This window comes from Lonchura striata, chromosome 5, assembly GCF_050655825.1.
Source record: "Lonchura striata isolate lonStrDom1 chromosome 5, ASM5065582v1, whole genome shotgun sequence".
Classification (NCBI taxonomy): Eukaryota; Metazoa; Chordata; class Aves; order Passeriformes; family Estrildidae; genus Lonchura; species Lonchura striata.
Window position 1 is genome coordinate 23,918,844 of NC_140707.1, and position 14,894 is coordinate 23,933,737.

The 14,894-nt window shown below is 37.3% G+C and overlaps 1 protein-coding gene across 8 annotated transcripts in view; it reads left to right on the top strand.

Moving 5' to 3' along the window:
- The window catches only part of INSC (INSC spindle orientation adaptor protein), a 139,943-nt gene that overhangs the window by 99,354 nt on the left and 25,695 nt on the right, over positions 1 to 14,894 (top strand). For all 8 annotated transcript variants that reach the window (XM_085580131.1, XM_085580132.1, XM_085580129.1 and 5 more), the window contains 2 exons: positions 10,199 to 10,370; positions 12,603 to 12,781. In XM_085580131.1, the coding sequence (XP_085436257.1) occupies positions 10,199 to 10,370; positions 12,603 to 12,781 (351 nt within the window). The remainder of the gene's footprint in view (positions 1 to 10,198; positions 10,371 to 12,602; positions 12,782 to 14,894) is intronic.

Consider the following 14,894-nt stretch of genomic DNA (forward strand, 5'->3'; position numbering starts at 1 on the left):
TTTCAAATGGGTATTAATAAAAATCATAGTCACAGACAAAGCCTCACCTAGAAGGGTGGCTAAGTTTATCCAACAAATTATCTGGGTGCTGGTGAATAATTTATTTTCTCTAATATGAATATAATTTTGCCACCTAGTGGATTAAAATATCAGTGCAATTTGAACTGGGTTTTTAATGACAGAAACCTCATTTAAAAAACCCCAATTGGCTATCAATTAGGCAAATTAAGAAAAAAAAAAAAAGCCGAAAAAACCCTATGCAGGCCCTCCCTCCTGTATTCCCTTGTATGTATCCTAACTGTATTATGTACAGAGTTACTTCAAAAACTGGCAATTTTATAAGTAGTTTGAAAACAAAAGCCCACGTGTTCAGTGCAACAACTGTTATTTAGGTTTTATACAGAACTTTAGAGCAGATGTTGTGAGCAGCTAAGTGCCTAGGCAGTCTGAGAGTATTCATGCCCAAAAAGTCCTGTTACTTTTGGGACAACATGGGGTGTGGAACAGTTCTTAGCTTAACTAGGTCTAGGTGTAAGGACTTTTATTGATGGCTCCTAATTTCACTGAAGAATGCTAAACCTTCAGTTTGTCATATCATTAATATGCCTCAATTGCAAGGCACTTTTCACACATTTTGGGTGAAATCAAGCCTGTGGCATGCTCTTTATTTGTGGAATGTATGAGAGCCAGCAGTTCTTAGCATACAAGAGACTCAGTTCAAGACAGTTTTGAATGATCTTTACTAGAACATCTCTTCCTCTTATGTAGAGAGGAAAATAAAACATGTAAGAGAGATTGGCCTGAATTTTTTGTTTGGAGGCTACTAATCTAATTATAAGCAACATGGGGGATATTTTTAAAAGTCATTTGCACAGATCATTCTTTTTTTTTTTCCTCCCGGATCCTTGTTGGCTTTGAATTTGGTATAATTTGTTTATGTTGAATCCTGTTTTGTATGGTTTACTTTCCTAATCAGACATCAGTCAAAGTAAATTTAAGAAAAAAAAAAGTTAAATTCATATGCTAAATTCATCTTTGGTAAAAAATAGTGGGAAAGACATAGCACAGACTTTGCAGTGTCTTTTCCCTAGCATGTGCTATCATTGCATTCAGTGGCAGTTCAGGCTTGTTACACTTTCCCAAGGGTGAGAAGGATGTGACCAAGACTCTGCCTGCTGCCCAGTGAAGTTGGACATATTTGTAGTCTGAGATGTGATGGTAATATAAATAGAATATCCACAGTTCTTTCTTCCTTTTGTTCTTTGTCAGCTGTGGAGATGAAACATTGGAAACATATTTCTATTTAAATATTTTATTTACAGTCTGAATTATTCTAGATTAGATTGCCTAGCAAATGATATAGATTTTGTTTATTAATGCTTTTGGGAATGGGGAGTGTGCAGAATGCAATTCTCAGGAGAAAATCCAGTAAGCCATAGTTTCATTCTAGGCAAGGTACTGTCCTTCAAAGCAGCATTTTCCTTCTTTTGGATGCCTCAAATTTGAGTTCTTTCTAAAAGTCTGGTGGATTTTGATTTAAAGTTACATTCTTTGGCCTTAAAGTTTCAGTACTTCTGGTTTCAGAATGATGTGTATATACCTCAGAACCCAGCTGTCACCCTTTTCTAGTATCACTTCTAGATGTCTAATTCTGTTATCTTTGATTCCTTGTGAACTAGAACAGATCCTAAACCTGGGAGCTCTCCTGGATCCAGGAGAAACCAAATACCATTCTGTGGAGACCTGCAGTGGCACTTATTCTGTTCTTTACAGACTGGCAGATGGCAGAATGAAGCTTGGTCCTGTGAAATTTCTAGTCCAGACTTGAGCTTTACAGATCTGGGGGATTCAGCTGGTTTGGAGTGTGGAATAAGAGTTGTTACTGCTCATAAGTGGGCCTTTTGTGTTATTAGGGAACACGAATATTTAGTACTTTGGAGTTGTTACCTTCCTTCTGCCATAACATCCCTTGCATTTTGCTAAGAATGAGAAAACTGGTTTATGGATTAGGGACAATCTTAGAAAAACAGGCAGTGACTGGATGACAGAATCAGAACAGTGTTTGGGATTTTCCTAAACAACATATTTGTTTTCCCAGATGTAAAATAAGCAGCTAAAATAAGGCAAATTGGGGTTTTATCTTTGCCATAACATAGCACTTCCACATTTATCTATCCAAAATAGCCTGAGAATATCCTGGGCTATTGAAGCTGGAATCTGCTCACTAGTTAAGTTCAATTTCAGTCAGTTCTGACCTGTTTTTCTGATGTGAGATCAGCTTATGAAAATGAGCTGACTTGGAAGTATGACTTTGAATGCAGATTGTAACTGCCCCTGTATCAAAGTGCTGTATGGTACTTATCCTTGGATTTTCATATATTGAAAAAACAATCTCTACTGCAAGTGTAAGAAAATTTGTGGTTTTCTTCCTCCTAGTTCAAAGACTAGCTCCACTTTAAATATATGTGTTTATAATTCTTCATAAGAGGGATTTTTTATGTTGAAACTTGTTAAGGCAATATTCTTCTTCTCAATAAAGAATATTGAGTAGAAGAAAAATCAAAATTCAGCTTGTAAAAATATTCAATTTTCTCAGTGTCTTAGGATTGTCCTTGTTTCTTCTAATATAGAATCAATATAGCACCTGTATTTGACCAGAGCAGCACTGAAAGGTGCTAATGGAGAGAAAAACATCTGAGATCAGTTTATCTGATGACTCCTAGGAGAACTTTGACTTCTCATAAAGACTGTATGTGAACAGCTGATCTTAAACTTGAATTTCTTAGGCTTAAAGCAATTCTGAAATTATTTTATTGCCACTGCAGTCATAGACATAAATCAATGTTTGTAGGAGACCCAAGGAGATTTACCTGTCAGGAGAGGAATCTTAGGACCAAATAATGTGGGTCTGCTGCAGCCAATAAAGTTCTATCATTTCTCACCAGATGAAAACTGCCCCTTTTTCACTTTTTGTGATTTTTTTTTTGTTTAAATAAAGGGACTAATTTCCTCTGTTGTTATTACAACACGAATGAACTCTTATTGAGTTGCTCACTAAAAGTTTTATAGCAAAAGTACTGTGAGTGTTTTTATTATAAATGGGTATCATAAAACTCTATAACTTGCTTGTAAAAAGTCTCTGCCAATAAAAATCTGGCACATCGAAGGTTGGTTCTGGAGCTAATTTATTTAAAATAATTTATTAAAATAATTGAACAGCCATTGTGAAGTAATGAATGTAGCAAACAATTCTATTAATGCCTGGTGCCTCATAGCAATGTTCTTAAGAGCAACAGAAATTTTGGGAAGATAACTATGAGTAGAGCACTGAGTCAGTTTTGGTAACTATGTGAATTTAAACATAAAAACATTTTTCTGAGCAAGTTACTGTGTATATTTAATACATTACATTATCCAAATATTCTACTAGTATAGTGCATTTGATTAGTGTACATATGATTGAAATAGTGCAGAACCCTTGCATTTAGAGAGTGGATTTTTTTTTAGGCTAAACTGGCACAATTGAAATAAGAAATGAAGGAAAATTATTTGCAGAAGGATCTTTTTCTTAAAAGAGTTTGCAAAAATCTCATATTTAAAATAAGAGTTAAAAAAAAGCACAACATCCTCTGTATGTCCATTGCTCACTTTCTCTACCTTTCTAATGCAATTCTGCTTTCTACTGTGGTGTTTCCATTGTTGAAATTTGAGAATAGAGGAGGGTTGTATTTATGTGCAAGCCATGGTATAGTGCTATACACCTGGTCAAGAATTCTAATTCAATGAGAGAAATTGTACGTAGAATTACAGTAATAATAAAAACAGGGATAATTAAAATTACGAATTAAATCTGCAGCATAATTAAGGTTTCCAATTTTTGATTTGAACAAATCCAGAATTCTAGCAAGATATTACCAGCTAGTTTTCCTGAGAGGAAAGACATTATGAAGAATTATATTAGGTGGTAATGAGTGGCTGTCACCTCCATGCTGCTCTTTTTGGATAGAGACCCTTTCTCATTATCATAATAAAATGAGGGTTCTCCAAAAATGTAGTGTGCATGAGATCTTTTTTTTTTTTTCTCGTGAAGAGCTACACTAAGAGATACTAGACAATAAAAACCATGGTGTCACACCAAAACCTAAATGATACAGAGTAATCAAGCATGTTGAAAGAATGTTCTTGTTTTTAAATTCCAGGCACCAGGTGTTGGAGAATTTACCCTCACACCATGGAGTGCCTGTGACATTATTTATTTAAAAGTATATGACTGGAGCATATTCTCTTCAGGGAGCACATCTCATTTTCTGGAGTGCCCTGCTACACATAACCCAGAGCCCCTGTTTGCTTATTGGAGTAGTTGCAGTGGGTGTTTTTCCTTTTCTCAGACTGTGACCCCCCAGGGTAAATAAAAATGAGGGCTATGTGAAAATAACTAATATATGGTCTTTCCTTAATTCAGACTTCAGGTCCCAGTATCTTGTTCAGCATTCTTGTACACTGCTTGACAGTTCCTCTCATCTTGTTGACAAGTCCTTTTTTGGGTCTGTGTGGCTTCATTTTAATGGATTTCAGACCCCAAAATATAATGTATAAAGCCTTATCCATTATTTAAAAGAAACAAGCATGTACTTCCTGGAATTTTTAATGCAGATGCAGTTATCAAGAAAACCCTACAAATATGAACAGATTCTTGCAGCTTAAAAACAAACTGGTGTATCCAGCCCTCAAAAATGTAGGGCAAAAGAACCTGAGATACATTTGTTGTCATGTGCCATATAACTTCAAGAATTTAATCTTTATCACATGTGAGCATAAATAGTTCTTCCTTATTCTTACAGGGTTCTGATTCTACAGGTAACATAGTCATTATTGGGATTGTTTGACAGACTAGGAGAAAGAAAATGTAACAAATGTTGAGTACAAAGGTAATTGCAAATGTCTTTTTTTTTCTCCTAAGCCACCATGCTCATTTGTGACCAGTGGTTTTCCCTCTGTTTTATCAATGTAGCCCCATTCTGGGAACACCTCCCTGCACTACAGTGACTTCTGCATAACTGCAAGAGAATTCCTTTGCAGTCACTTCTGCCCTTGTAGCCACTCAGGATTTATCCTGTAGAAAAGGAAGCATTGGAGGAGTAGGTCAGGAAAGCTGAGTTTATCCTTGGGTATCTCACTTACATTTGTGGGGGGCAGTTTGAAGCAATGTAATGCTGTGATTTATGGGAGTGGGAATATGTGAATATTGCTAGGCTAATAGCAGTGCAGTGCCTAGTTTCTTTTGTCAACCACAAAAATTCTTTAAAAGACTGTTTTACCCTTCATATCAGTGCTCAATATTGAGGGAGTTCAAAGCCAGCTATTCTTTTATCCTTGAAGCAAAGACAAGAGTAAAATCTTGTTTTGGATATCAACCTTACTGATTTTGTCCATCCTTTCTGTTGAATGACTTATTCTCTATTATCTCTTTGACAACCACTTGTACTTTTTATCTGCAACAGGCTTAGAGCATCTCTGAGTGCTGAGGAACATGAATTTTGAGGTGCAGGGCTGCTTCCTCTTGGTTCCACAGAGAGAAGGGGTTTGCACAGGATTTATCTTTGGGCTCCTAGACAGCCCTGAGTAAGGAACTTCTTGTTTCATCTCACTCTGCACTTTGTTTCTGCCTGCAGCATTGATGTAAGGTTGCTACTCAGCCATTGCCACATTTAATGCATCCTTCAAGATGATACAGCCAAATGTCTTTTCTCTTATGCACATAACAATATTCCTAGATCAACTTTATACTTCTCCTTGGTGGATACACATCAGAAAGAGCAAATACCTCTTCATCAGCATGACCACATCTGCAGGAGGGGAGTTTTAAAGGGAGGCTGTAGTCAAAGCTGCTGCAAACCAAAGCACAACTCATTGCCAGTTTAGATACAAAGGTGAAGTTATTGACAGAAGTTTCAAAGCTACTGAGTTGGGAACTGTTCAACCTCTATTCAGCCCCACATCATTCCATGGTGTACACAACAGGGCTTATAAATTAGGTGCCCTGGCCACTGCTGTGCAGTATTAGTTATAAAAATCATTGCAGCTTTGTTAATTGGTCACTGCTGCTACCATGGAATTGTTGCAGTACTTTGGATTACTTGGGATTATTTTGGGAGAAGTTTTAATGGCATCACTTTCTTACTATATCATCTCATTACTCAGTAACAAGTCATCATAATAACAATACATGGGTTTTGCTGAATATGATACTCCTCCCTTACTTCTTTCTGAGTTACCCTCTTCCTCATCCTATAAATTTTGATGTGTTTGGGATTTTATCCACCTTTATATATTTGGTTTGCCCTGCTAATGTTCATGTCTTCACCTACACAGTTAACCTGTCCTGGCTTCAGGTAGGAGGTGTTACACAGTGTGGGTGGAAGGAGAGCCACAGCTCTGATCTATCAGTTCCTGACTGTTGGGTGCAGCTTCTGCTTTTGAAATTCCCTTCTGGGAAAGTTGAGATTGTTTTAGGGGCAATCTCCTTTGTGATATTGTTTCCACATTTGCTGCCCTATCTCTGGATTTTAACATCTCCATTTTATTCTTTTGTCAAACTGCTTTGAAATCTGCTGGTTGTTCTTACCAGAAGCACTCAGATTTAGGCTGGTAGTGGATTTGACAGTGAAATCAACTGACAGAAGCCTGTAAGACTTTTCAGTCTCACTAAATAACTGGAGATCAATTTAGAGAAGGCAAAAGAATATTTTGACCAAAGTTTTACCAATATGTAGGGATCATCTGAACATTAAGTGAGCAAACAGGAATGGTAGGGAAAGTCATGCTATGAGAGGCCTTCAGCAGCATTTTATACAAATGAACATAGATATTTCTAAAAGGAAGGCAATGGGTCTTGGTTCCCAGAGAGGCATGGAAAAACTGCCTTAAACCCCCTTGTGGAAAGAAGAGAGTTAAGATTGCTGTTGTGTGTAGTATTTCAAATCATGAAATCATTAATGAAATTCATCCCAAATTCTCTACTGGTATCTTTAACAGATGCCTAGTTGCATTTAATACTTTGGGGAGGAAGGACAGGTATACTGAAGAAAGAAGTCTGATGCCCGAGAACTCATTCATTCCTGTTGTAGAAAAAAAGAAATTATTTCCTTTCAGAAGACTTGATCTATGCAGTAACATGGTCACACATTTATTTTGTCACTTGGATTAAGTTTCTACAACAGGGCTATGTTCATAAGGATGTAAGTTCCTGGCAGTTTTCCAGTTATCAATACTAAAATATTAGTGATCAAGCATTTACTGAACGCCATTCCTCAAATGCAGGGGCTTCACAGCATCTTGTTGCATTCATGGAATTCATTTGTTTGCATTATCTGGCTAACTGGTTCTTTTGTATTGCCAAGGTGATGAACAGATTTGACATTTAGCTGATTACTTCACCAAAATTAAACAGAAAACAGGGCAGCCATCCAAAGTTCCTTTCAGTGTGAAACCTAATTATAAAAATGCTTTGAGCAGCAATTTCTTTTTGGATGTTAAAGTGCTTTTATTAGATTGTTCCCCTGTCATTTTAAAATTTATTGCTAGACACTTATAAATGGGGTTGCCTGCTGAAGTAGAATTATTTTATTTTCTATATTTAAGATGGGAGGAAAAAGTGTATGGAGAAAATTTTAGGCTGAATTTGCTAATATTTTACATGTTTCTGAAAAGGAAGAAGAATAACTAATGCTGGCTTTCATAGACTCAAAATATGTAATTTATCTCTGTGTTGAATAAAATTTTATCTATATGCTTTTTTTATTCACAATTCAGCAACTCCCAATTTCCAAAAACTATTACTTAACAAATAATGAAATCAAAGACGTGATTTAAAATTTGAGTACAGCAGTAGAAGCTTGTATCATTAATGTAGATTTACACAATTACTGGTGATAGAAAAGTCTAACCATGTACTTGTACCTGTCTTTCATAAGCCATTACCTGTTCTCAAACAGCATAAAAGCACTCTTAAGTCATTTATCAAGGTCATTGAATATAAGTAGGACAAGTGAATTTTAACCAGTAAATTTAGAGCTGAAGACTGAAGTGGATCTTAGAACTTTCTTGTCAAGTATTTTTGGAATGTCTTGGAATATGTTTAGCTTTTTATACTGCCTGTTGTTATTAACATCCTTTGGACCCCAGACAAGGTGTGATCTGGGGAGATTTCAAGGTGACAAAATAGTGGGGTTTTGCATATGATATTGTCTAGCACACTTTGGGTACTAAATCATCTTGTGAGGGCATAGATTAGTTCTTGACACTGAGATCTATTAATATACCTTGAAGCCTAGTGAGTTATGTGACTCTGCTGTTTCAAGCTGTAGAATTCTGCCATAACTAGGAGGAAATATTTTGCTGTAGGTAGATTAATGTTGAAAGCTTGTCAAGAAAAAGTTTAGCATTGTAAATTTATTCTTTCTCTTTTTTGCCAGTGCTAGAGCTTTTACAATAAATACCATTTGTGATGTGGGGGAAAATAGAGATATAATTTCTTTTCTATTTATCTGTGTTATTAGAGTTTCAATGATATAGTCTATTTCCGATTAAAAACTCCATCCCAGTGAATAATCTTACAGAGGGTAATTTTTATTCCTATCTACCAGAGTTTTTCTCATAAAATACAGTAACTGTCAGTGCTTATCAAATAATTTATTTAATGCCCGTTGCAGGATAAGTAAGTAAGATAACAAAACATTCTGCATTAATAAATTAAAAAAGGAGAATAAGAGATTTGGCAAATACCCTTTTTGAAGATAATGGATAGGACTTAACATTTAACATGGATGTTGTGAGGAAGCTTTGAGTTGACAGAGAATGTAGTCTGGGCAACAGAGCTAAGAGTGGGTGTACAACACAAATGTGTGTGGGTTTGTTTTTTGTTTGACTGTTGAAGTATATTTCAGTACTAAGCCTTCTGAACTCCTCCTTGTATCTCCGAAATGTCCAGAGCTGGGGGTGCTTGGCCTGGAGAAAAGGAGGCTCAGGGGAGACCTCATCACTCTCTGCAAGTCAGTGAAAGGAGGGTGGAGCAGGATGGGAGTCAGCCTCTTCTCCCAGGCAGCCAGTGACAGGACAAGAAATGGCCTCAAGCTGCACCAGGGAAGGATCAGGCTGGACATCAGGAAAATTCCTATGTGAAAAGGGTTGTCAAGCTTTGGAATATACTGCCCAAGGGAGGTGGTGCAGCCACCATGACTGAAACAGCACTGAGTGCCATGTCTGCTTGACAAGGTGGTCAGTCGTAGGCTGGACTCGGTGATCTTGGGGGTCTTTTACATCCTAAATAATCCTATGGTCTAACTACTTGCTTGTCAATGTGATAAGTTATTCAGGGCTATGTAAAATGGGGAGAAACACATTGCTATTAATTTGAAAGTTCACACATTATGCCCCTGTGCACAGAGAACACTCCCTTGCTGTGTTTTGTTGCTAACAATGATCCCAATGGATGTGCCCTGTTGTTGTCTTTTGTTGTGCCAGTGGGTCTCCTATAATATAAATAAATATGTATGTACATGATCTGTCTGCCTGAACTGTGTAAGAACACTTCAAACACTCTAAAACCATAAACTTAAGTCAGTTCTCATTTTTCTGTTTCCCTCTGAAGTAAGCAAGGGATGTGTGGACCTGGCTTTAATATAAGTACTGCGCAAGCTCATCAGGAGCAGCTTGGCAAGGGTTATCTTAACAGTATTCTTTTTGATCCTGTGCTGGCTTTGTGACAATTTCAGGCAAAAGTGGCAAAAAAAAATTGTCTGTTTAGACCTTAGTGCACATTGAGGTTTGAGTCTTGTCGTAGAGCTCAAATGAGGCATAGTAACAATTAACATTTGCTTATCAGAGCTTATTTTTGGACTTATATTTAACTTTAGATGTCAGTCAGAGAAGACTTCGTTGGGCCAAAATTGATTTCACAGAAATGTTAAGGGAGAAGGAACTGCAAGACTTTTGGCAGGACAACAAACTCATATTCTGAACTCATTTGTAGTTGCTAAACTGAAATTTCCTGTGACACAAAGGCCACCAAGTTGAAGTTATTTTTGAAAATAAATTGTGTAGTTTAGTCACTGCCAAGAAAAGACAAATAGAACAGCATCTTTAGTTGCAAAAGTGCTTCCTACAATATTTCTAACTTCTACCTATTGTTTCTCCATAGGTGGATGGGATACTGTGCCTGGCTGACATCCTCACTGATACCAGCCATTCTGAAGCCACTCATGCAGAAGCAGCAGCAGTAATTGCCCAGATCACATCTCCACACCTCACATTCACTCAGCATCTCAGCAGCTTTCTGGAAAATATGGAAGAAATTGTGACAGCACTTGTCAGTAAGTTTTCTACAGGACTTCTGAGTCCAGTTAAAATAACAGGTTAGGGTATGACTCTTTCATTAGAAATATTCCCTAAATAATATTTACCTTAAATAATAATAATCCTTAAATAATGCTTCCCTTAACAAATAAAATAACACTTTTAAATTCTGAACCAGAGAATTCTGCAATTACATAATATTTTTTACTCCAGGTCCCATGTGAATAGAATTTATTAATATTTGTAAAAATAATGTCTGTGTAAAAGTCTATCTTAAGAGTATCCAGGGAGGACTCAGCAAAGCATCCTCTTGTCTGATTTTTGTCTGTAAAAGAGGAATATTGAGAGCTGCTAACCTTTATGCCTGTTGTATTTTCCAAACTTGCTAGGACTCAAGCTCACCACTACATCTGAATTTGTATGATTATTTAGAGGAAAAGTAGAGTGTCCTGTAATCTATGGGTATTGTAGCAAGAAAATGAAAGATCTGTCTTTCTTGTATAGGCCCGTGATCCGTGGTAAAGTGAGACAAAGGTAACAGCAAGACTTTCCTTAAGCTGGGTCAATGAGGATACTTTAGAAAAACAAGATGACATTTCTCATTTCTTTCTAAAGAGAGGAATATCTTATTTCTGGCACTGTGCTCCTTCTCTCTCAGATACTAGAAGCTTTCATTCAAGCATTCTCCTCTCTCTAGTCTAGAAATTCAATTTCCCAGAGTTCCAAGTCAGAATGTACTGTTTGGGGTTTCTAGTTTGATTTCTCATGTATAATTTATCAGTACATTTGGAATTTCTTTTAGTGAACCCAGTGGTTACAGTTAAACTGCAGAACTTCAATTTAAATACAGGGTTTTGTTTTTTGGTTTTTTTTTTGGTTGGTTGTTTTTTTGTTAGTTTGTTTGCTTGTTTGTTTTTTAAATTAGAAAAAAAGAGCATTATGAGTGCTTTGAGGATTCTGCTGTGGCTGGGAATTATCAGAGATGTATTTAGGCATTCTTCAATAGGTCCAAACAGAACTAGTGATGCAGAAATCAAGGGAATAATTTATTTCTGATGTCCAGCAAGCAACAAATGGAGAAGCTTGTGCCCCAACACTGCCCGGAATCCAGTGGGTAGAATTAGCCTGTGCTGAGCTTGGTTCTGTTGTAGCTTGCAGCATCTGAGCTGATTTGTTTCAGCTGATTTTCTAGGTTATTTTGGTGTACTGCAGTCAAGGGCCAATCTGAAAAGCCTATCCAGAATGTATTAGCTGGTGGATCATTCCTCAGTTGTTGCTCTTTAAGTTCCACAGGCATTTTAGCTGTACATATTCTGCCCAAGAAATGTAAGTGTTAAAAATAAAACATGTATAACTTTGCAAGAGTAGTTTTGGTAATCACACACCACTTTTCTTCTAATATTTATAACTCAGTAATTGAATTACTGTAATATGTTTAATTTTTAAACCATGCAGAAATCCTATTACCAGGTGATTCACATCTTAGTTAAAGTCCCTATGTACAAGGGATTAAAAGGTAGCTGTCTCTTCAGCACTTCTTATTGAAGTTGAAAAATATGCAGGATGGTTTTCAGCTACAGAGAATTAGATTTAGAGACAAGCAACATGTACCTTGTTCTAAAGAAGAGGATGGAATAATTCTCATATGGATCATTTACTTCTAGCTTTCTGCTTCCTGTATTTGATTTTATTTAGTTATATCAAGCTTTATTTTGAACAACGTGCAGTGAATTACTCCCAGTAGACTGCTATACTAGGTAGAGCATATGGTTCATCAGGGATTATAGTGAGGTGTGTGTTGGTCTCTTCCAAGTAACAGGTGATAGAACAAGAGTAAATGGCCTCAAGTTGTGCCAGGGGAATTTTACATTGGATATTAGGAAAAAATTACTTCATGGAAAGGGTTGTTAAGTGCTGGAACACTCTGCCCAGGGAAGTGGTTGAGTCGCCATCCCTGGAGGAATTTAGAAGCTGTGTGGATGTGGCACTTGGGTACATAGTTTAGTGGTGGACTTGGCAGTGCTGGGTTTGGTTGGACCTGATGATCTTAGGAGTCTTTTCCACCCTAAACCCCTCTATGATGTTTCATAACTGACAAAATTAATTTTATATTTTTTGTTTCCTTTTTTTAACTCCACATTTATCGACTTCATACTGGCTAATAAGATCACTGTTGCAAGCTGCAGATGCTTAAATATTTCCTTTAACAGCTGCATTGAAGGAATGACTTTTATTTTCTGCATTCCTAGAACTGTGCCAAGAAGCCTCATCAGGTGAAGTTTTCCTGCTGGCTTCAGCTGCTCTTGCCAATATTACTTTCTTTGATACCATGGCTTGTGAAATATTGCTCCAGTTAAATGCAATGAAGATTCTCCTAGCAGCGTGCTCAGACAAACGCATAGTGGATACTCCGTTCTCCCGGGATCAGGTGAGGAATTTCTCTGCAAGCCAATGTCACATTTGTGTGACATTGCCAAAAGATTCCATCTCTGTCTCTGTTTTGACATAGCCAATCCTTTCTTGGTTCTTTTCATTATATTGCCTCTTTCTTTATCTGCTTCAGTTCCTTCTTTGGTTTTGGTTGTTTTTTTAATTTTATTTTATTATAAAATATGACAGCTTTAACATGATTAAAAAAAAAAAGTTGAAGCTCCATATCTCTAGGATAGTAGCATTTATTGGTTTTTATCATTAATTAGGCCAAATAGTGACTTAGAAATCCAGATAGGTTATGGGATCTCTGTCTTTAGAGGGATTCAAAACTTACTGGACAGGGCTTTGAGCTAAAGATATATATGGAGCCTAAATATACACTTGTCAGTTCAAAGATGAATTAGCTCCAAAAGCTGAATAAGGACCTGATCCCCAGCCCATTGACGTCGGTGGGCTTTGCACCAAGTCCTGTCTGCCTGGTAGATGGTTTCCAAATTTTTATTGGCAAATACTGCTAATGTACTTTTGCCTTTCCCTTTCCTTCTCTCTAATATTTTAAAATTTGTTTTTGTGACGGGACACAGAATACTAAAGGTCTGTGATAATGCACAGATGAAATCAGGGAGAATTCTTTTGCTCCTCTCAGGCACTCCAATGCAATGGGATGGTGCAGAGGTGCTGCTTATTTGGCATCTCAGTGATTAATTTTGCCTCAGTGGCGATGTGTATGAGGTTTGAGGGTTCAGTAGTGGCTGCTGAGGGAGGGAGGCTGGTACTCAGCTCCCTTAACCTACTTCTGTTCATGAGACCTTGTGACTGCAATTAAAAGTCCACCATTCAAGCCTCACAACCTTCCCTTTCACAGCTCTGAAGTAGCCAAAAGATGACTTATGGTAAATTTAGGATCTGTACTGCCACAGAAGGCTTTGCTCATCCTTAACCAGCAGCCAGACCTTGGAAATTATGGCACAGTGGACCCTAAAAACTGATTATTGGTGTTCTAGAGGATTACTAGGGCTGCTGTAGCTTCTATTAATAGCGCTTCGTAGTTTTTCAGCTCAGATCTGTGTATAAAAAGATAGAATTGAACTATAATTGCTGTAGTGCTCTTTGGGCAAAGTCAGAGGTATCAGTTGTGGTGTTGTCATGGCTGTGTACTATTACATATGTACAATCCTTCACAGTATTTTTTTTTTTTTTTATATTCCTCCTGTATGCTCTCATAGCAAAATTTTTATTTCTTTATGCCCTCATCTGAATTCTGCTGTCAGCTGTGAGTTTGCTGTTTGCTCTGGGGATAGCACAGCAAGCCTCTTCTTTTTCTGAGGAAGGTAGATCTTGAAAGGAATATGCATGACTTTTTATAAGTGACAGGCTTGTTCCAGGCCTTTTGCAGCTTGCAAGCTGCAAGTTCATCTCACTAGATGGATGAGCAGCAAACTGAGTGGCTTCCTTCCAAGAACTGAGGAGATTTCATCCCCCAGAACACCTCACTTTCCTTCTCAGAATGAGAAACTAGAGCAGCAAGGGTGATGTTACCTGTGGTGTGCTGCAGGAGGCTTCTGAGATGACTCCTTGGCTCCTTCAGCAATGGGAACTATCAAATCCTACCTTGGGTTTTTACTGAGCACTGGATGTCCAGGTGGAATCTGACTGCTGCTCATCTTGTCTTTAAGAGCTACCAGTCAAGCAGTTTTGGTGATGCAAAATCTTTGAGAGAAGTCTTCCTTCAAATTCCTGAACAAGTGTGCGTTTGATTGATTAGCTCCCCTTGTTTCAGTCTTGTATTTGGGGGTGGGGATGGTGTCTGCCTATTGCAGCAGTCTCATGGAATATTTTGCCTTTTAATTTGCTCTGTGCCTATTGGAAAATACACTCAACTGAAAAGAAAAACGGCCCTACAATACTATATTTTATGATGGTATAATAAATTCCAATTTTGGCTTTTGACAAGAAATCCTTTTAGGTAAGTAATGTAGTCAGAATCTTTTCCCAGTATATATAGTATTATGTCCCAGGCAGTAGACATTTGCCTAGGGAGATGTACATTAAAGATGAGTAGGTTTGAAAATTTTTTGATTCAAGGTTTTATTTTGGATTATGGAACC